The sequence below is a fragment of the Pantherophis guttatus genome, chromosome 1, assembly GCF_059756535.1.
Source record: "Pantherophis guttatus breed Tessera chromosome 1, ASM5975653v1, whole genome shotgun sequence".
NCBI lineage: Eukaryota > Metazoa > Chordata > Lepidosauria > Squamata > Colubridae > Pantherophis > Pantherophis guttatus.
Window position 1 is genome coordinate 163,717,363 of NC_142063.1, and position 21,826 is coordinate 163,739,188.

At 36.0% G+C, this 21,826-nt stretch overlaps 1 protein-coding gene across 3 annotated transcripts in view; it reads left to right on the forward strand.

Moving 5' to 3' along the window:
- MYO1B (myosin IB) overlaps positions 1-21,826 on the forward strand; it is a 131,028-nt gene that overhangs the window by 66,969 nt on the left and 42,233 nt on the right. For all 3 annotated transcript variants that reach the window (XM_034429652.3, XM_034429644.3, XM_034429665.3), the window contains exons 5-7: positions 3,254-3,358; positions 7,000-7,046; positions 9,142-9,205. In XM_034429652.3, the coding sequence (XP_034285543.1) occupies positions 3,254-3,358; positions 7,000-7,046; positions 9,142-9,205 (216 nt within the window). The remainder of the gene's footprint in view (positions 1-3,253; positions 3,359-6,999; positions 7,047-9,141; positions 9,206-21,826) is intronic.

Genomic DNA, 21,826 nt, shown 5'->3' on the forward strand with positions numbered 1-21,826 from the left:
GATACTGCATAAGTCATAAGTAATAATAGTCATAAGTCACTTTTTTTTCCAGTGCCATTGTAACTTTGAAAGGCCACTAAATAAATTGTTGTAAGTCATAAACTGTAACTGTTGTAAGTCACGGACTACCAGTACTGAGTTTTTGTGTGTGCTCACTGGACCTGTTTTGCTACGATACTGCCGCTTGTGTGCAGTGTGTTGCACCAGTGTAGAATGTCCCAGGGGTATGGTGCTCCGTAAATGTATTTTGCCAATACAAATAAACCTGTCCACTACTCCAACTTCCAGGTGCAAACAGGTTTATTCATATTGGCAAAAGTTTGCAACTCAAAAGTTTGTTAGTAGAATAATGTTTGTAATCCCTTCTCCAATCCAATTATCAGTAAAAGGTCCAATCAGAACTCTGAAATACTAATCTTAGTTAACCAGGTTAAACTCAACATTCCACATCTTAACTCTTAGCTGTAAGCAAAACTACATCTAAAAGGTCTTAATATGGTCTTAATATTGTTAGGGTAAACAAAAACCGAAAACAAGATTTAACATAATAATAATCTGTTCCTTAAAAAAGACAAATTCCAATATGCAACATTTTCCATTCCAAATACCAACAATTCCAAAGAAAATCGCCCCAAATAACATGTCCCATTCAAATAAACATTCCACATTGCAACTCTAAACAAATTCACATTTAGCAAATGTAAAATAATCCTAGTCTCCTAATATAAACAAAAGACTACAATGTAACATAACAAAGGGATAATTTCTCCTTTAAAGAAAACAAATTCACAAAACTTTGTTACTGTAAATATAAAGACAAATATAGATTTAAATGCTATCAAATTAGGATAAATAAAATAATTGTAACAAGGAAGTTTAAACTCCATATTAAATATAAGCAAATCCAACATATGCCGCCTTTTTCCAGTTCTTATGTTAACTCCCAAAAAGAATCAGCAAAATGAAAACATGTCCCATTTAAACCCTGGATTTTGTATTTGTATTATAGTTGTGAATAATTTCTTCCATACTATAAACAGCCTCTTTTGTAATTTTGTAAAACAAAAAGCAATCATTCCAATTGTTCTCTGGGATCATCACTTTTATTTCCTTTTTAATTACTGGAGGTGCATCCATTCTTTTAAATATCTGATGACAAATTCTTATTCAAAGTCTCATTCAGATTGTTCTTGGGTGGATTTTGTTGCATGTCTTTTTCTGTAATATCGTCTTCTGATAACAGACTGTTCCCAAGAAGACACAACATACACAACAATTGATTAAAAAACTTAGTGCTGTTCTTGATGCAGTTCCTCAAAGATATCTTTGAATTCTATTATAAGTTACTTGTATTGTTATGTCTCCAATATCAAAAACAGTTTTTCCTCCCCACAAAAATGCATTTAGTCTTTAAGATTAATTTCAAAGTTTTAATGCTCAAAATCCAATATTCCAACTTTTCCTGCGCTCTTAATCCATTTAAAGCTTTCTATAGGCAAACCTTGTCTTACTTTTTTGCTGTTTATTTTAAATTCTTAAAGATTATAAAGTTAGATCTTCATTTTCTTATATTAAAAATTCAAAGCACTCATCCAGTATTAACAGTCTCGTCACTTTGAAGTTGCCTGATTATTTTGAAGCAGTTAATAAGCTACAGGTGATTAGCAAGGGAAGTACATGATCTTAGTATTCTTTGAAAAGGTGAGGAACAACCTTAAGAAAAACATCCTCTCTTTACCCAGTGGGAGTTAAAGGAGCCAATCTACTTGCTCCCAATGATGGTCACAATTGCAAGTACCCGCTCCTCTTCATGAATCTGTCTTCAGTCCACCATTTTCCCCAGAAGTCTATTTTTTATTTTTATTCAAAGTTCTATCAGTCTACCTTTCTAACTACCAGGATCCACAAGGCAAGTAAGCTTGAGGAGAAATATATATATCAATATAATTAAATAGCAATAAAACCTAGCAAACCAAATCTAAGGGAGCAATAAATCAGGAAAAAGAAGGGAGAAACAACAGGAGTTACCTCAGATGCCATCTAAATGACCTCCTCAGCTATAAGGACACAGTGAGCTCTTCCTGATAGAACAGGAATGTGGCCTTAAGGAGGCTTTGCTTCTCTAAGCACATTCTTCAAATGGTTGAAGATTGCCGAGCAGAAATATTCCTCTCTTTGAAGGCTTTTTTCCCCCTGCCTTTGAGTCAGTGTTGATTCCTGGACTGCCTGGACTGGTCCATAAGAGTTTCTTGGCAAAGATATTTGGAAATGGTTTGTGATTGCCGTCTTCTTGCTAGGGCTGAGAGAGAGTGACTGGCCCAACTGCACCCAGCTGACTTTGTGCCTAAGACGGAACTAGAACTCACAGTCTCCTGATTTTTAGCCTGGTGCCTTAACCACTATACCAGATTAGCTCTTTAAAGATAGATAATTCTCAATATTATGGTCCAGCAGTCTAACTAGACTTTGATATTGGTTTAGTAACTCAGTAAAAGGCAGCAAAAATAGATGCAGAATCAAAACCTAAAATTTAGTTATGTTCTTGAATGTTCAGATTACTGTTATGTTACATTTAGTGATGGGCATCCTACTGATTTCAAGGCTGTATTGTTCCATTAATGGAGTATTAAGGTAATCCTTACTAGATGGTGTGGAGACCTATTCCTTATTTTCTCTTTTATCAAATGCTTCTATTAGATGTAACCTTCAGCCATAAAAGCTCACTGGGGGACTTTGGGCCAGTCATTCTCTGTTAGCCCAACCTAATGTACATGGTTTTGTGAGGAAAAATATATGCTATTTATGCAACCTTGAGTTCTTGGCTGAAAAAACAGGATGTAAATATATTAAACAAAATAAATAATTCATATTTATTTTATTTATTATTATTTTTTTATTTTATCGATTTATATACCGCCCTTCTCCCTGAGGACTCAGGGCGGTGCACAGCCAGAATTAAAAACATGAAATACAAATATTAAAAACAATTAAAATCTATATAAATTTGGCCCAAAATTTAAAAAACCACAAACCAATTAAACCTTCCTAAGCCAGCCCGTAGATTTCTTGCTTCATGGTGACTCTGATAAAGGTGCAGAATGTTACCAAAATAATAAACAAAGATAAATGTACAAAACAAGGATGAATGTGAGAAGTGCATTACTATATATCTAAGTAATTCATTCAGGCTTTTGTATTATAAATTATTTTGTGTGGAATATAACTATTTTTTTCTCTCTTTTATAACTTATAGAAGCCAGCAAACTTGTCATGTCTTATGTGGCAGCAGTTTGCGGCAAGGGAACAGAAGTTAATCAAGTAAAAGAACAACTTTTACAATCTAATCCAGTGCTTGAAGGTAAGAGGCCAGTATCTTAACACTGTTCGATATTTGTTGACGATTAATAATACATTACAAATTTGTACAACACAAATTTTAAGGTTCTGATAAATTATTCAGTACTGCAAAGCATTCACAATAGGAACACATTTACTTATAGCTATTTTAAACTCCCACATTCTTGTTTGCATTCTACCCTTATCTGATTCATAGTTTGTCATATTTTGTCCTAGCCTGAATTTCTGCTGTGATTTTGCATTCTTCTTTTTACACATGCAAAGCAGTATTCAAATAACGTTCTTAAAGAATATTTTGCTTCCCTTTTGGAAGTATAATGCCATTAGAATGCTTTTAGGAATGGAAAAACAGACCTGCAAACAATAAATTGCAAAGTAATACATATGTCATATTTGCACATTATATGTCTTATTAATCTTCTACATTTGAATTTAAGTGAAATCTGAACAGGCACGTTGCCATTTATTTATTGTTTATGTCCTGCCTTTTGGGATAAGACTATTCTAAAATTGCTTATAATAAACACAAACAATGGTACATAAAAATACCATAAATAATTATGTAAGAATTAAGACATGTCTAGGCTCTTGGCAACAGGCAGGCCTATGAAACAAGCTACTATGGTAGCTAACATTTGATTCTTCCTTTACTCTTTAGGGATCTTTTCCTCTAGGCAGTGGGATGAGTTTTCACTTACATTGTCAAAAAATCAGCCAAACCAAAAGAAAGGCTGTTTTTCACATAACTTTTTATGTGGGTTGTTTGAAGTAGTTACCAAATCTTTAATACAGTGCAGGAATAAAGTTACTGAAGCTTTTGCAATATCATGTTCTCAAATTTTTAAGGTAATTTTTACTATATATTACATACATGAAGGTTTGGGGCAGGGTTAGCTAAGGGGAAAAACTAATATAACGACTGATGATTGAAGGCTGTTATATCCTAATTGAAAATATTGATCCTGGCAGTCAGTGCAGAGTAAGCAATGTAATTAATATTGACAGCAGAAGATGTATATTTCAAAGCTAAAATTTTATCCATCAGTTGTTTGGTAGCTATAGAATACTGTTATTTGTTGCCTAGCTGTCAGTTTAGGTAGTTTAATTTTTAAATCAGAAAAGCACGAAGTTACACATAGTAATAATTAATAATAGTTTATTAAATTTATATGCTTCCTGACTTCCAATTGTTAAAAACGTTTGAAAACAGGCCAATGTACGAACAGCAAAAGGCAAAAGAACAAAGATGAGAAAAAAGATATAAACCCAGATAGGGACATGAAAAAGGAAGAATGGGGCATCAGCCATCCTTGTCAAAGGCCTGGGCAAAGCGTCACATCTTCAGAATCCTTAGAATATCCGGTTGCGGGGAGGCATTTGTATCTCAAGAGGATACAAATCCTCTTGAGATACAAAGGTAGAGGGTAGGAGCACTTCCAGAGGGTAGGAGCACTTCCAATAGATGCCATTGATTAATTGAAGGAATCCAGAGCACACCAACCTTGGCCGATCAAACTAGCCTGACAGATACCATAGCAGTCCTTCAGTTATCCAAGCCCTTTGGCATGTAGGGCTTTATAAGTGGCAGCCAGCACCTTGAATTGCACCCAGAAGCAGACTAGCAGCAAAGGGCAGTTCACAAAGTAGAGAGGTGTTACACGGGTATACCAAGGCATGTCCATCGATGCCACACCAAATTGCACAGGATTGAAGTTAAAAGTGTATGTAAGAAATGACTTCTGTGCTTGCTGTTATTTCAAGGCAGAGACTGTAACATCTTTGAAATATTCATGGTAAAAAGCATTATGTCAGTTGCATGAATTTTCACATCTGACAAATAAATGGTGTCATAATACAGTATCTATTGCCCTTTGTGTGTGTATGTGTGCTTTCCAGCTATTTGTCATGTGAAAGTTGACAAATATATCTGTTTTATTAAAGAACAAGTTGGAGCAGTTTTTGCTTTAGTCATAACTTTATTTAGATGCCATTGTTTGTTTGTTTTTTGCCACTGCATGAAATTATTGTTCAGAAATGTCCAGTGTATTTGTTTGCCTAAGTTACCAGTGATTGAGTTTTGCATTCCAGCTACTGCAGAAGAACATAGGGAAACAATGAACGTATGGTAAAATAAAGAATTTGCCTCTAAACTCTTATAATAGACCATTTGTATTTGATTCTGCATGCATATATAAATGGTCCTAGTGTTTTAGCCTCATGCTTAATGATATGCAGCCTGCAGACTGGAAGATGATTTATTGCTTGTGAATTGTGCACTCTATTAAATTTTTAGAATGATTATTTAAGCATGCACTTTGTCTTCTGGCATCAGTGCTTTGATCCAGGGAAGCCTCAAAATCCCAAATTTAGTGAAGCAGAAATAACATTTCAAATATCCAGTTGATTTGAACTTATGTACAGAAGCCAAAAAAAAAAAAAAAAATCAAAGTTACCCCTTTGTAACATAAGAATGTTTAATGTAATTAGTACAAAGTAACCGAACTTATTAATTCCTTAGAATATGTTTGTAATATGATAATGCTAATTTGTTCACTTTGGGTCTTAGTTCTTTTGAAGGAAGGATTAACAATACCATTTTAAAAAACCCTGTGAACTAATAATTATGTCAGTGTAATAGACAACAGTAGAGTTCAGACATCATTCCAAACTCTGCCTTAATGTTACATGAATAAGCATGATCACATACTCTGTTCATGAGTCCTCTCCTTATTTTATGGTTTACAGGGAAAATATAGCCCATAATTCCATAATATGATGGTTTGGGTGTGTGGTAGCATAATTTGGGAGTTAACTGTTTGTTCATATAATGTTTATACCATGATGGACATGCCATTTGGAATTTATCCTTCATCTCTGTCAAGAGTTATCCACAAAATTGTATATTTAAAAAACTCAATTCTACATGTAGAGCCATTTATTTTACTTTTATTTTATTTTTATTACATTTCTATACTGCCCTTCTCCTGAAAGACTCAGGGTGGTGAGCATTTATGAGCATGTAAAGCTACCTTATACCAAAACAAATTTTTGCCCATCTATTTCAGCATTGTTTTTGCATTGATGGATGGCTGCTTAACAGATTTTCAAACAGGATCCTTTTTCATTCCCACTTGGAATTATTGGACTTTGAACCTGAGATATTTGTATGCAAAACCATTATGACTATATGAACCTAGAAAGCCACATAATGCACTACTAGTCAATGGTTTTCCTTCTACCTGTATGCCTTATTTCTCTTTATTTCTCTGCCACTTGACTCGACCTATATGTGCATTGCACACATATTTTCTTTGGTCCTCTAAGCTGAGCATTCCAAATTCAGTTCTTTCTGACATAAAAACAGATACTAATGGAAAACTATTAACTATCGATATATTAATGAATGGGCCACCATATCTTAAATAGACTCTATTTTATTGTAATAAAATGCTGCACGTAGAATGTTACACAAGGTGTAAAATTCCTACTTATTTTATTTCCACTTATATTAAACTTTTTAAAATTGTGACTGCTTCACTTTTAATTATCCAACTTATTTGGTGCAATCTTAACTGTATTTTTAATATTTGCCCAGCTTTACTGCTAAATCATGCATATATTTAATTTTCTTTTTCCTACTAGCCTTTGGAAATGCCAAAACTGTAAGAAATGATAACTCGTCTAGATTTGTAAGTATCAAAATAAAAACATGCGAATGATTTGGCCAGAGGATTGATCACTACTAGTGAAGTGTTAGAACTACAGTGCAGTGTATAAATAATGTTCCATACTGATTAGTGTTTTATTTTTCTTTAGTCTTTCTGTTAAGGAAATTACATATGTATAGTTCTTTCCTAGTAGATTCTTCTGGGGCTCCATCTGCAAATACCAGTTTCCTTCTGTTCATAAAGTAATATTGAATCTAGCCCAATACTGTGTCATAGCCAGCTTTGTCTTACTGAGATGTAGGTGACTGTTTTCAAGACTCTTGCTCAATTTAGAATGGTTAAAGATATTCTAGGGAATATCTTTATACCCTAAATACTGAAAGTTAAACATATTTATTTATTTATTATTATATTTCTATACCGCCTTTCTCCCGTAGGACTCAAGGCGGTGTACAGTCAAGAAAAAATATAGATACACAAACATCATAAAATTGCTAATTAAAATTATTATTATAACATAGTTTGGCCCAATTAAATAGAACCCAAAATTAGATAACATTTTAAAACATTCACATATTCATATGTTTAGCCCCGCCTGTTAGAACATCAGGGTCTTGAGGGCACGGTGGAAAGCACGGAGATCAGGGATATTTCGTATCTCAGGGGGCGGTTCATTCCAAAGGGTTGGAGCCCTCACAGAGAAGGCCCTGCCCCTGGGAGTCGCCAGTCGGCATAATTTGACTGACGGTACCCTGAGTAGTCCCTCCCTGTGAGAACGAACTGGTCTATATATGATGAACTTGTGTCAAATTTTATATGTTATTCCTTAAAATTAGGTTAATATATTTGGTTAGACACTGGATAGAGTACAGTGACAGATATATAATAAGGGGAAATTCTCTATAGTAGATTTGAAACAAAAGAGCTTTATGAATGAAAAATGCATTATAGAAGAATTTTGTGCTTGAAGTGGACATTCTTTTGGAGAAATGTACCAGCACAGAGACCAGAGAACTACCTCACATCTTAGCCAATAGCAGGATAAATTTAGGACTGTCTGACTGCATAATTATAATTTAGATTTAGATTTAGATTATTGTTGGCTTAGTTGGTCTTCTAAAAGCCATATACAGAAATAGTTTGTGTGTGAGAGAGGGAGAATATGGCAAAAATGAGCATTTTTACAAAGCCAGGTACTGGACATGGTACTTCATTATGTTGCTCTTAATACATATAGTCCTCCTTAGCAATTGCTTGTTTAGTGACCGTTCGAAATTGCAACAGTGTAACCGATGGTCACAGCATTCCACAGTTACGTTATCATTATGCCTGTGCTTCACAACCAGCTTCTGAAAAGCAAAATTAAAGGAAAAACCAGTGGTGAACAAGTCTATAAAATCAATGGAATAAGAAAAAGCCCAGATAGGATGAACTTGTTGGCTGTCACTTCACTGTATGCTTGTACTCTATTCACACACTTTAGAACAGCCTTTCAAATTACAGTCATTGCATTTACAGTATATCTGTTTCCACTCCTCATGTTTGCAGAAAGTCTTCTTGCTATTTTATGCAGAACTTTCTTTTCAGGGCTGATGTCAGAAATCAAACAGAAAAGTAGATCAGAATCACCAGACATTTCTTATCCCTGTATATCTCTATTAGTATGAACGTATGAAGCCTGTCGTATTTCAGTCCCATAAAACAAGGAACATTTTGAAAGAACAACCTTTACAATCTGATGGTTAAGAAAAGAAAATCCATGCACAGTTTGCTTATCCCATTGGATCATAGGTCTGTGTGCATGTGTGTTTGTGTAACTGTTTATATCAAACCTGCACGACAGAATTGCTCTTGGGAAACCCCTAGAAATTTCCAAGGAATATATGGATTTTTAGAAGTTATCTAACAATAAACCAATTTGGTGACGTTGTTGTATGCCGTGAGATAAATAAGCGTATTTTATACAATATGATTTATTTAAAGTCAAACAATTTAGAATGATTAAATATTGTTAAATATTCTTTACATTTAAATGATCTCAAAATGCTGGCATGTAAATCAAAGAAACCATTTCAATCTTCTTCTTCTTTGTTTTTTTTTGGTATTCTCTTTCCAGGGAAAATATATGGACATTGAATTTGATTTTAAAGGTGATCCACTTGGAGGAGTCATTAGCAACTGTAAGTTGTATTTTATTTCTAGAGCACATTTTGTTTGTTTGTTCTATGAACTATTTGTGATATTCTCAGAAATCTTAAAGGTATAGGCATCTGAAAACTCTTCTAGGGCTTTAATTGCTTCTCTACCAAGTGCTAGTTTGGGCATATTTCTTGAATGCTGACTTCTTTCCTATTGATAGTTGATTCTTAAAGGAAGAAGTTACCACCACTTCTGAATCTCCATTGTAAATTCTAGCTTGTTTAAAATAGCATATTGAAAAATATGGAATATTGAAGAAAAATAAAATTTGATATATTTTAAGAATATGTGAGCAAACACAAGAAAAATATAGAAATAGGAATATTCAAGAGTAATCACAGGAGAAATTGGCTAGAGACAGATGAGATGAAGGGAATATTGGAAACCGTACTGAATCATTTGTAAAAAGGATTAGAAAATGACAGGAATATTTGTAAAGAGAGAATGTATTTGATAACTGAATCCATTAGAAAGTGAATTATGACATGCACTCGACCAGCTGTAAGATTAACTGGTACCACATGCAGGTGAAATGCTGTACCGTACTGAACTGTTTAAAAAGTTGCAGAAGAGCCAGCTCAAGTGCTAACAACTCCATGTCAATACTACGGAACAACAGGATTGGGACAGAGATTGGAAAAGATTAGTATGTACTGAAAGAAGAGCAAGAGAATGTGCAAATTACTGAACCGTTGCATTAATTTTGCATATTAAGAGTTTGCTTAATTGCTTAGAAAGAATAGAAACATACATGGAGAGAAACATACTAAATAGACCCCCCTCCCCCCAAAAAAGAGATCAGAAAACATTATAAGATCTTTCCTTCACAACAATAATGCTTGGAAAAGTAAATTTAGAAAGTGAAATATGTACACTGGATGGCAAAGACCTGAATGGGGTAAATAGATATGAGTAAATAGACAAAAGAGCTGTGGGGCCTCCACAAAGAAGCACCAGAAGGCAGAACAAGAAACAATCAAGGAGAGAAGCAACCTGGAATTAAGGAGAAACTTCCTAACAATGAGAACAATTAATCAGTTGTACAGCTTGGCTTCAGAAATTGTGGGTGTTTCATCACTGGGGGTTTTTAAGAAAAGACTGGACCACCACCTATCTGAAATGGATAGGTGGTATAGGATCTCCTGCTTGAGCAGGGGGTTGGATTAGAAGACTTCCAAAGTCTTTTCCAGCTTTATTCTGATTCAGATGATTCAGTTGAGTTTGGGGGCTTAGATCAATAAATATGGACAGAGTGTGGAGAAGGCAATGACTAGCAAGATTATAGAGGGTAAGGACATTTCATGTTAATATTAAAGAAATGACCTTTCTGATAGTAATACACAACTGTGAAAGCTGAGCATTGAGAAGGAGCAAAAGAAAAAAGATAAATGTCTTTGCAATATAGATTTGGAGATGCTCTGAAAATGTAAGGCTTCAAAAAGAACTAGACCAAGACCAGATAAAGCCAAACTGTTCATTAGAGAAAATCACCAGCAAGCACACATATTGGACATGTGGATGAATAATTGAATTTTAAAAATAATTATATTGGACGATATTAAGGGATAATGGAGAGGAGGGAAACAGAAAGGGAAGCCAACAGATAAGATAGATGGGGTCAAAAAGATTACTTGCTTGTCCTCAAAGCGCTATGGAGAAATGAATACTGTATGATAAACATTTGTCCACATGTTTCCTGGAATTGAACTTAGTTTGCTGACAATAAATTAACCATCTAAACAGGAGATTAGGCTTGATGGTTTAAATAGCCTCTGTCTACTCACCAAGTACATGAAGCAGATCTGGGATCTAATCATTGCTTAAATGGAAATTGGTTGGGAAAGCCACAGAAAATTCATCTTGATTTTGTGGTTGAGGAAACATGGAATATAAATAGATGTAAATGTAATAAAAATAAACTATCTAAAGCTTGCTCAGTTTATTTACTGAGATGAAAAGCTTTGTGGCAGCCTAGATTAGCTCTCCTGTGCTTCCATCCAGCCCTTCATTTCAGCCATATGACAAAGGTTTGCACTGACCTCTCTAGGGTATTAACATAGAAAAGAAGTTATGAAAGTTCAAAATTCTGTCTGAGCAGAATTGCTGAATTTGTTCCATAATGATAGGCTAGAAAATAACTATGGAATGATGTGCGTAATAGTTATTTAGAAACCTTTTCATCAATATGGGTATATTTACAACCCAAAAGGCATTTTAAGTCTGTAATTAAGTACATCTGTATCTCTTTTAGAAACACTAACACATAAGCAAACATTGCTCGTTGGCATGGTATTTATTTGACCACTGAAGCAACTTGACTGTTTTTCAGCATCTGTAACAGAATAAGAGTGTCAAGTATCTATTATCTCCTGCCACCGTCATGCCCTTTCTTTAATTCTGATGTTTTATTATTGGTGAAACAAATTATTACAAGGTTCTAAGAATTGTTCTATGTTGATTCTCATTGTTGACCATCTCCATCATTTTCGGTTTTATAATTCTTAGAGATATTTTGTTGGAGAGATATTTTGCTGCCCTTATATAATGTAATTATATTGTTTTTTAACCAGTCATTTTGGAAATCCAGAAATACTTTATTAGTACATTTATAGCTATATCATATCAAGAATAGAGATGCTCTGTGGGATTTTCTGGTATTGTACTGTGAGTTTATAAAAATGTCTTGCTCTCTGTACTTCTTTCCTGGAAATCAAAACTCATAGCCAAGTAAAGCTACCCACATCTGTCACATTTATGATAGAGATCTTCACTATCATAAATTTAAATTTAAATTCCAGTTTTAAAGGAAACAAGTTATAATTACATTGTTCCTGGGCGCTTGCAGGGTTTTTACTAGTTCATGTCTCTTAATCCTCGTCTCTGTACAGCATCTGTGTCACAGAGCTTCATGCTATTCAAAACATTGTAAAATATATGAGAATTAGTGATATGTTGGACCAGATGCCTCACAGATGTTTTTCTTTTGCTTTGCCATTATCCCCTTTCTGCATGGTTAAAAAATCAAGAAAAATATTGTTCTTTACATGTAACAGCATAGCAAAAAACCTCCAGGTGTTTTAACACTAAAATAAATAATTTTTCAGCCTTCTTCCTATTTATCTTGGGTTGATGGGAAGATGCTTTGATGCATACATTAAAAGTTATCCTTAATTGGTGCTTAGATAGTTTGTCTTTTTCATGGAGATATTTTTTTCATCTTTGCACATTTCTTCCCCAGCTTCATCAGGTGTTGAAAATACACCATTCAATAACAATATTATAAAAATAGTATATGTTTGTAATTATTTTATTACAGTATTGATTTAAAAGCTTTAAATAGATCAGATTTGTCAATTGACTACTTAGAAGGGTTAATTAAGTCTCTTAAGTATAATTCTGAATTTTTCAAATTTTCTGCAGTAAAGGTAGCATTTTTTTGATGGACAGAATTCATCTATTTAAAGGTCTTTTTTTCCCCCACTAGCCCCTTGGGATGACAGACATGCCATGAAAAGAAGTATGTGGTTTGTCAGGCTGCACATTTGTATTTAACTTTCAACTCAGTTGCTTGCACACACCAAAAGGCTGGTTGGCTGGGATGGTCTGTCCTGTAGAATGGAAGAAAAGGAAGTAGTTAAAAATAGCTCTTCCTGGTTTGTTAGAATATATCATGCAGTTGGTGTTTATTTTTTGCTTGTGATGTAATGTCATTCTTTATTTTTTTCCAAATGTTAATTTAACTGGTATTGCTTTTGAAAATAAAGATAGTTCAACTATCAAAAATAGGGTAGTGGACTTAAAAAAGTCTCATGGCACAGCTCATTTGCAAAATGTTTGTAGATGTAGCATTCATGTAGATCAGGAATGTCCAACCCACAGGTCACAGGTGCCCATGGACAGCTAGTAATGTGGCCCCACAAGATCATAAACTTTTAACATTATGTGATTTATATACATTAACTATATTATATATTTTATATGTGGCCCAAGACAGTTCCTCTTCACTCAATATAGCCCAGGCAAACCAAAAGGATAGATACCCATAATGTAGATCAGCTGTCCCCAACCTTTCTGGCTCAATGGACCGGTGGGGGGGTGGGGGGAGAGGGCATGGTTTCACACATGCATGTGTACTGCTTTCATAAATGCAACTTCGCAGATGCATACACGCACTCCCCCACTACTTACATGGTCCCGTTCTGAACAGGATGCAGCCCAGCATCGGGTCGCGGACCGGGGGTTGGGGGCCCCTGGTGTAGATAGTACTGTATGGGGTAGTAAATAAAGTACAATATTAGGTAATATCAAACATTTTTATGTGACAAAATAGATATGTTACTGTATAATTGTCCTAATTTTTTGTAAATCAAACTATTTGTAATTAATTATACATCAAAGGCAATTAAAACTCTTAACTCTGTACCTTATTTTGCTTGTTGATTTCAAATTAATACCAGTATTTTCCATCAGATGCCTATAGGATTAAAGCAGCATAGTGACAGTGCCATAGACGTCTGTTGATGACTGAAAAAAATGGTATATATTCACTAGATAGTATTTCAACATATTTACTTTCTTTACTGCTGCTACAATCTGAGTAAACATTTTGGGTTGTTTGTTTCTTATTTTCTCAGGCTGACATATTTAAGTGTTCACCAGATAGGCCTAATCTAACCTTTGATCAAATAAGCAAGGACATTGCAGTCACGTGAACTAGTGATTATCTAGTTTTTACTTCTACTTTATGCCCTCTGGAAATTTTCTCCGAAAGAAGCGCTGGGAATGTTCACTTTTGTGTGTATGAGTTACATGACAACAGAACTATGTCTATTGCTAAGAGTGGTATAGTTCTGCAGCTTCTGTTTAATTTTTTGAGAGTGGGCATTTCCCTTTCAGTTCTTATCACTGAGCTAGGGACAACTTTAAAATGATCCTTCTGGTATTCTTACAGTATGTGCATACTCTTTGTGCACATAAATATTTTTAAAATTCTCTCCTATGATGGTAAGTAGACAGCTGTATTTAGCAATGTTAAGGTGTACCTGTGGCGTGGGGGCGGGGTTGCTAACAAAGAAAAGGAGAGTTCTTCTATCCCTAACATTGAGTCTGCAGTGTAATCATTGACAGAGTGATTCTTTCTATTATTTATTTATTTATTATTTATTTATAATCAAATTTCTATACCGCCCTACTCCCGAAGGACTCAGGGCAGTGAACAGCCAAGATAAAATACAAATAATACAAATATTAAAAAATCCCTTAAAATTATTAAATATTTTGGCTGAAACACAGATTAAAACACCAAATTTATAAAATCACAAATTAAAAATTTAAAAAAGGAGAGTTAGGCCAGGCCAGCCTGCTGAAATAAAAAAGTTTTGAGAGCACGACGAAACGTGCGCAGGTCTGGGATCCTCCGTATCTCTGGGGGGAGCTCGTTCCAGATGGTCAGTGCCCCCACAGAGAAGGCTCTCCCCCTGGGGGCCACCAGTCGACACTGTTTGGCCGACGGCACCCTGAGGAGCCCCTCTCTATGGGAGCGTACTGGTCGGTGAGAGGCTATTGGTAGCACAAGGCGGTTTCGTAAATACCCCGGTCCGATGCCATGGAGCGCTCTAAAGGTGGTAACCAAAAGCTTGAAGCGCACCCGGAAGACCACCGGGAGCCAGTGCAGCTCGCGCAGGAGGGGGGTCACATGGGAGCACCACGTCGCTCCCATAACCACCCGCGCGGCTGCATTCTGGACCAGCTGGAGCCTCCGGGTGCTCCTCAAGGGGAGCCCCATGTAGAGAGCATTGCAGTAGTCCAGACGGGAAGTAACAAGAGCATGAGTGACTGTATTTAACGAGTCCCGATCCAGAAAGGGACGCAACTGGCGAATCAGGTGGACCTGATAAAAAGTCCCCCTGGCCACGGCCGTCATGTGCTCTTCTAAAGACAGCCATGAGTCCAGGAGGACACCCAAGTTGCGAACCCTCTCCGTGGGGGCCAATGACTCGCCCCCAATAGTCAGTGATGGCACCAACTGACTATATCGGGATGTCGGAAACCACAGCCACTCGATCTTGGATGGGTTGAGCCTGAGTCTGTTTCTCCCCATCCAGATCCGCACGGCCTCCAGGCAGCCCTTGGCCCTCGGGATGACCGGGACATCACTTCAAGGGCATCATTGGGGTGGTCCGGGGTGGAGATGTACAGCTGAGTATCATCAGCGTACTGATGGTACTTCACCCCGAAACCACGGATGATCTCACCCAGCGGCTTCACATAAATGTTGAACAGAAGGGGTGAGAGGACCGACCCTTGTGGCACCCCACATACAAGGGGCCTCGGGGTCGACCTCTGCCCCCCTGTCAACACGGACTGCGACCGGTCAGAGAGAAAGGAGGAGAACCACCGTAGGACGGTGCCCCCCACCCCTAACTCCTCTAGCCGGTGCAGCACGATACCATGGTCAATGGTATCAAAAGCCGCTGAGAGGTCTAATAGGACCAGGACAGAGGAACAACCCCTGTCCCAAGCCCTCCAGAGATCATTAACGGCAAAGTGTGTAACGATTAAAGAAGATAATTATTATAAACTTGCACAACAAATTAAAACAGATTTGGAGGTGTGAAAAAATCTACAATTATCATTGATTGGAAGAGTAGCCGTGATAAAAATGAATATCTTGCCAAGATTACTGTATTTCTTTCAAACAATACCAATAAAACTGGAAAAGAAATATTTTGAAGAATTAAATAAAACAATATTAAAATATATTTGTCAAGGGAAAAAAGCAAGGATAAGTTTGAAAATGTTACAAGATTCTAACAATAGAGGTGGTTTTGGGCTACCAGATGGGGAATTATACTACCAGGCTTAGATACTTACTTGGGTGAAAGAATGGATTGGTTTGAGGAACAAAAGACTATTGACCTTGGAGGGACATGATCTTGAATTAGGTTGGCATGCTTTTTTATGGTATGGAAGAAACAAAATACATAGCTATTTCCAAAGACACTATGTTAGGAATGCATTATTATTAGTATGGGAGAAAATTAAAGAACAACATTATTTGAAAATACCGATCTGGCTCCCCACAATTGAGGCACTGATTTACCCAAATGTTATTGATGTAGAGAATGTTACCAGATATAAAGATATTTTAAATGAAAAGGGGGAACTTAAAACTAAACAGGAACTGAGTAATCAAGGGATTCAGATAACATGATGGTCATATGTGTAGATACAATCTAGATATAAGAAAGATGTTAAAATGTATGGTTTATATAAAGAATTAACAGAATTAGATCAGATATTAACAGGGACAGATGAAAAATAAATAAAGAAAATATATAGCTATTTGTTAAATATTAAGATGGAAGACTGAACAAGTAAAAAAGACAATGATAGTTTGGGCTAAACTTTTGGCTATTCGATTGAGTTAGATAAATGGCAGAAATTATGGGATAGAAATTATAAATTAACAATGTCTACTGCATACAAAGAAAATCTTTATAAAATGTTTTATAGATGGCATTTTCCACCCTCAAGGTTAGCAAAGATGTTTAAGGATAAATCTGCAAAATGTTGGAAATGTCATCAGACACCTGGTTCATACTATTATATGGTGGACATGTCAAAAAGCAAAAAATATATTAGACAAAAATACATACATGGCTGGAAAAATGATAAAACAACATATAGATTTGAAACCAGAGACATTTTTGTTGGGCATTTTACCCATATAACAAAGGGAATGTACCGTATATCTGATTTTATATGTATTGATTGCAACGAGAATAGTATTTGCACAACAATGTGCAGTGAAAAGTGAAGAGATCCCACCAGATGAGGATGTGATTAGAAAAATATTAGAATGTGCTGAAATGGATAAGCTAACACTTATAATTAAGGAAAAGAAAGAAACTGAATATTTTTTGACTTGGGATTTATTTTATCAATGGCTAGCTGACAAAAACAGAAGCTAGAAACAGGGAAATATATCAGTAAGGAAGATACATTAACTTGGTTAAATAATAATAATAATAATAATAATAATAATAATAATAATAATAATTATTATTATTATTATTATTATTATTATTATTATTATTATTATTATTATTATTATTATTATTGGTTAATCTTTAGTGAGATTCACAGCCTTTGAGGCTGGTTAATAGCTCAGCAGCTCGAGTCCTAACCAAGGACCTAGGAACTGTTAAGGTATCGTCGGAGGATGTAAGCTGTTCCGAGTAAGGTGGTTTTTTGTAGAGTCAAAATGTTCAAGTCCGGCAATTTTAGAATTTCTAAATAGTGGGGTAGCCCTTTGGGTATTGCTCCAAGGGCTCCAATTACAATCGGGACAACACACGATTTCTTTTTCCACAGTCGCTCAACTTCAATTTGTAAGTCCCGGTACTTGGTGATTTTTTCTTGCTGCTTATCTTCAATTCGTGCATCACCCGGTATTGCAATGTCAATGAACCATACTTTTTTCTTTTCAACTATTGTTATGTCAGGTGTGTTGTGGACCAAGTGCCTGTCAGTCTGAATCCTAAAGTCCCACAAGATCTTGAGTTTCTCATTCTCTAAAACTTTCTCAATCTGATGTTCCCAGTGGTTTTTGCTGTACTCAAATCCAAACTTCTGGCACAATTTCCAGTGAATGATCTTAGCAACACGGTCATGGCGTTGTAGGTAGTCAGTTTGTGAAATTTTGCTGCACCCACTGATCAGGTGGTCGACTGTCTCATCTTTCTCATTGCATAGGCGGCATTTGCTGTTGGTGGTAACATGTTGAATTTTTGTCTTCATGCAGTTTGTGGCTAGGGCTTGTTCTTGAGCTGCCAAAATAAAGCTTTCTGTTTCTTTTTTCAGTACTCCTGATCTTAACCAGTTCCAAGTTAGTTTCTGGTCAGCTTTGCCTTCAATATTTTTCAAGTATTGGCCATGCAGAGCTTTGTGTTTCCAATTTTCAGCTCGCTGCTCAATTACTTCTTTCTTATATTCTGCTTTTGTTTTAGTTGTCTTTAAAAGGCCTCCTTTATTTACTTCCTTAATCATTGGTTCTTCACTTTTCTTATTATTATTATCACAGTCAGTCAGATGTTCAGACTAGGTTTGGCATCCCTGTCTACCTATCAAGTCCTTACCAAGGACCTGGGATAGGCAAATCCGAACATTTGACACTGTTACAGATATCATCGCGGGATGGAAGCAGTTCCAAGCAAAGCTGCCTTTCTGCAATTGACTGATGGCAAACCTGTCAATGCCTATGGTGCTCAAGTGGTACTCCAGTTGTTTGGGACTGTACTATCCCAAGACGCCTATTACTATTGGTACTACCCTTGCTTGCCTTTGCCATAGTCATTCTGTTTCTATTTGTAGGTATTTGTATTTTGTTATCTTCTCCAGTTCTTTCTCTTCTATTCTGCTGTCTCCAGGCACTGCCACATTCACTATCCAGACTTGTTTGTCTTTCTTATCGATAACTGTTAAATCCAGGGTGTTATGTGACAGGTGCCTGTCTGTCTGGATTCTGAAGTCCCAGACCAATTTGACTTCTTCATTTTTCTATGACTTTCTCTATTTTATGGTCCACCAGTTCTTGCTTACAGGCAAATGATATTTCTTGCAGATCTTCCAATGCACCATTGTTACTACTTTGTCATGCCGCTGCTTGTAGTCAGTTTGTGCAATCTTCTTGCAGCAGAAGATTTGCAGATTATGTAATTAGGTGAGATAGTTTTCTAGAAGATGCAACCAGTGTTGCCACAAACAAGAGGGGGTCAACCAATTCTCCAAAACACCTGAAGGCAGGAAATGAAGTAATGGATGGGAATTAATCAGGGAGAGAAGCAACCTAGAACTAAGGAGAAATTTCCCAACAGTGAGAACAATGAATCACTGAAACGACTTGCTTCCAGAAATTGTGACCTCCAAGGTCCCTTCCAACTCTGTTATTCTGTTAAGACTAAAATAATTCAAAATGATCTTGATGGAACAGAGAAATGAGCTGAGAGTAAGTTAAAGGTTAAGTGCAAAGTTATACATGTAATAAATATAGCTTAAAATTGCACAGGTTCAGAATGGGAAATAACCGGGTTTGGTAATAATTACTGTGAAAAAACAAGCCTTGCAATAATAGTTGATTATCAACTGAATATCAGTCAGTTGGGTGTTATGACTGCCAAAAAGCTAACTGCATTTTGAGCCCAGATTAACAAAAACATTGTTTCTAAACCACAACCCCTTAAACCAAGATCATTTTAAATAAAATACTCATGCAAACGAAGTTAGCCTCCATAACTCTTCTCCACCTTGTCTGTTATGGCTTTTCTGTCTGTCAAGTGTTTTGGCATGCTTTAAGATATGTGGAAGTCATTACTTGGTTTTATAGGATGTGCAAGTCACAGAAACCTTTAAATCATAGAAATAACTATTTTGCTAGGAACCATGACTGATTATTTTCACTGTTATGATGGCTACTTTTTCGATTTCTGAGAATGTGGAATAGCAGGCAGAAGCAAAGATGGTGAGCTGCTGGAATAGCTGAAACCCGTGTGATACTGAATTTACATGTTCTTCCTATATGAAACCTATATGAAACATTCCATGGAAGAGCAAGCTGCCAACCACAATTATGAGACGGCTATTATATTGTTATTTTTCAACCTTTTATTATTTCCTTTTGTGTGTGAGAGAGAGGGAGGGAGGGAGAGATGCTTATGTCAAAATGCAATATAAGAATACTATACTCAAATGTTGCATGGTGGTTTGGCCAGTGAATCCTAAGATTTAAAATAGTCTGAGAAATCCGTACAATCTCTTAAGACACATGAAGGCACATCTGAAAGTGTCTTCATTTAATTTTAGGTTGCCAAATAACATTTTTTCAATGACTTCCTTGTTTTGCTACGTAGAACAAGAGTTGCTTTCATTCCAAGTGTCCTTTGTAGAAAAGCTTGTGTATGCTTTGCTAATTGGAGCAGGTGACATGGAGACAAAACACTGCTGGTAACTTACTGAAATATTAATACACTTCATTGTTCTTTTGTTTGTTTTGAATGTTAGTAAAGCATAACACAAAGCACTAGCTTGATGGAGACACACTCCTTGTGTCATGTATACATTGTGACGGCAAACTTTTTTTTAGGGTTAGGATTTAGTAAATCTAAATTTAAAAGACACAAATGGTATACACAGTAGATTTGTATGATCCTAAGCTTATTTGGATAACATATTCATTTTAATTAGTGCTGAAGGCTCTCCCAAATAATTTAAAGTAATTCTTTAAATGCAGAATGAAAATAAGCTTTATTCTGACAAATTCTATTGTGAAATAGAGGAATGACAGAATACTTGGAACAGGCTTTGATCTCTGTATATTTATTCACAATGCTGATATTTATAGAGAATTTGGATATTCTAAATATTATTAGATTAAATATCTCCCCTTATCAACAGAGAGTTGAAAGTATTTATAGAGGTAGGCTTACTCGGTGTAGGATTCATGAGACCATTTGGGACGCATGAACATCCAGTTTCTGTTTGAAGACATTTAGAGCAGAATTTACTACTTCATTTGGCAACCTGACAAAGTAGTCAAGAAATTCACCTTGATGGATAGTTCAGGCCTTCTTATAGTTTTGACCCACTGAATCTGGTCCTACTCTCCCCCCTTAGTTGTATTTTGTGTACACTAATAAACTCAATTTTTTAACCATTCTTCATAGGGCTTGGCTATCAAACACTTCATTAATTTGGTAGCCTTCCTCTGATTTCCTCCAGTTTGTCACTCTCCTTTTGATCTATGGAGCCCAGAACTGGATGCAGTACTTGAAATGAGGTCTAACCAAGTCAGAGTAGAGTAGAACAGTTACTACCTGTTATCTGGACTTTACGGTTTGAAAAATGCACATCAAGATAGCATTTGCCTTTGTATCAGCTTCATCACACTGACCCTATTTTATCCTTATGTTTCACCTCTTCCCTACACAGATGTAGAATGTTACATTTCTCCCTGTTGAAGACCATCCTGTTGATTTTAGTCCAGTGCTCAAACTGTTTTGCATTTTCTCTTTCATTTAAAGCAGCATGTCCAACCTTTTGGCTTACCCTGGGCCACATTGAGTGAAGAGGAATTGTCTTGGGTTGCTTACAAAATATATAATATATCCCTAAAAATCACATAACAATGTTAGAATTTATGATCTTGCAAGTCTGCCTTACTTAGCTATTCAGGGCTGCCTATGGCCCATGGGCCATGGGTTGGACATACCCTGATTTAAAGTATTAGCCATCCTTCCCAATTTTCTGCTGTTTATAAACTTTGTAAGTGTCCCCTCAACTCTCCCATCAAGATAATTGATGAAACTGATGAGCTGTACAGAGCCCTGTTTTATTCCACAATACAGGCAATCCTTGACTTAGGACCACAATGGAACCCAGAATTTTGGTTGTAAGCCATTGTGGTTGTAACTTGAGGCACCACTTGAACAAACTCAATTTTTCAAAGGTTTTTACAATAGTCATAAAGCAAGTTATACAGTGAACCTTGAGCATGATGCAAATCACATAATTCTTAAGAAAATCTATTCTTCCAAATGGACATT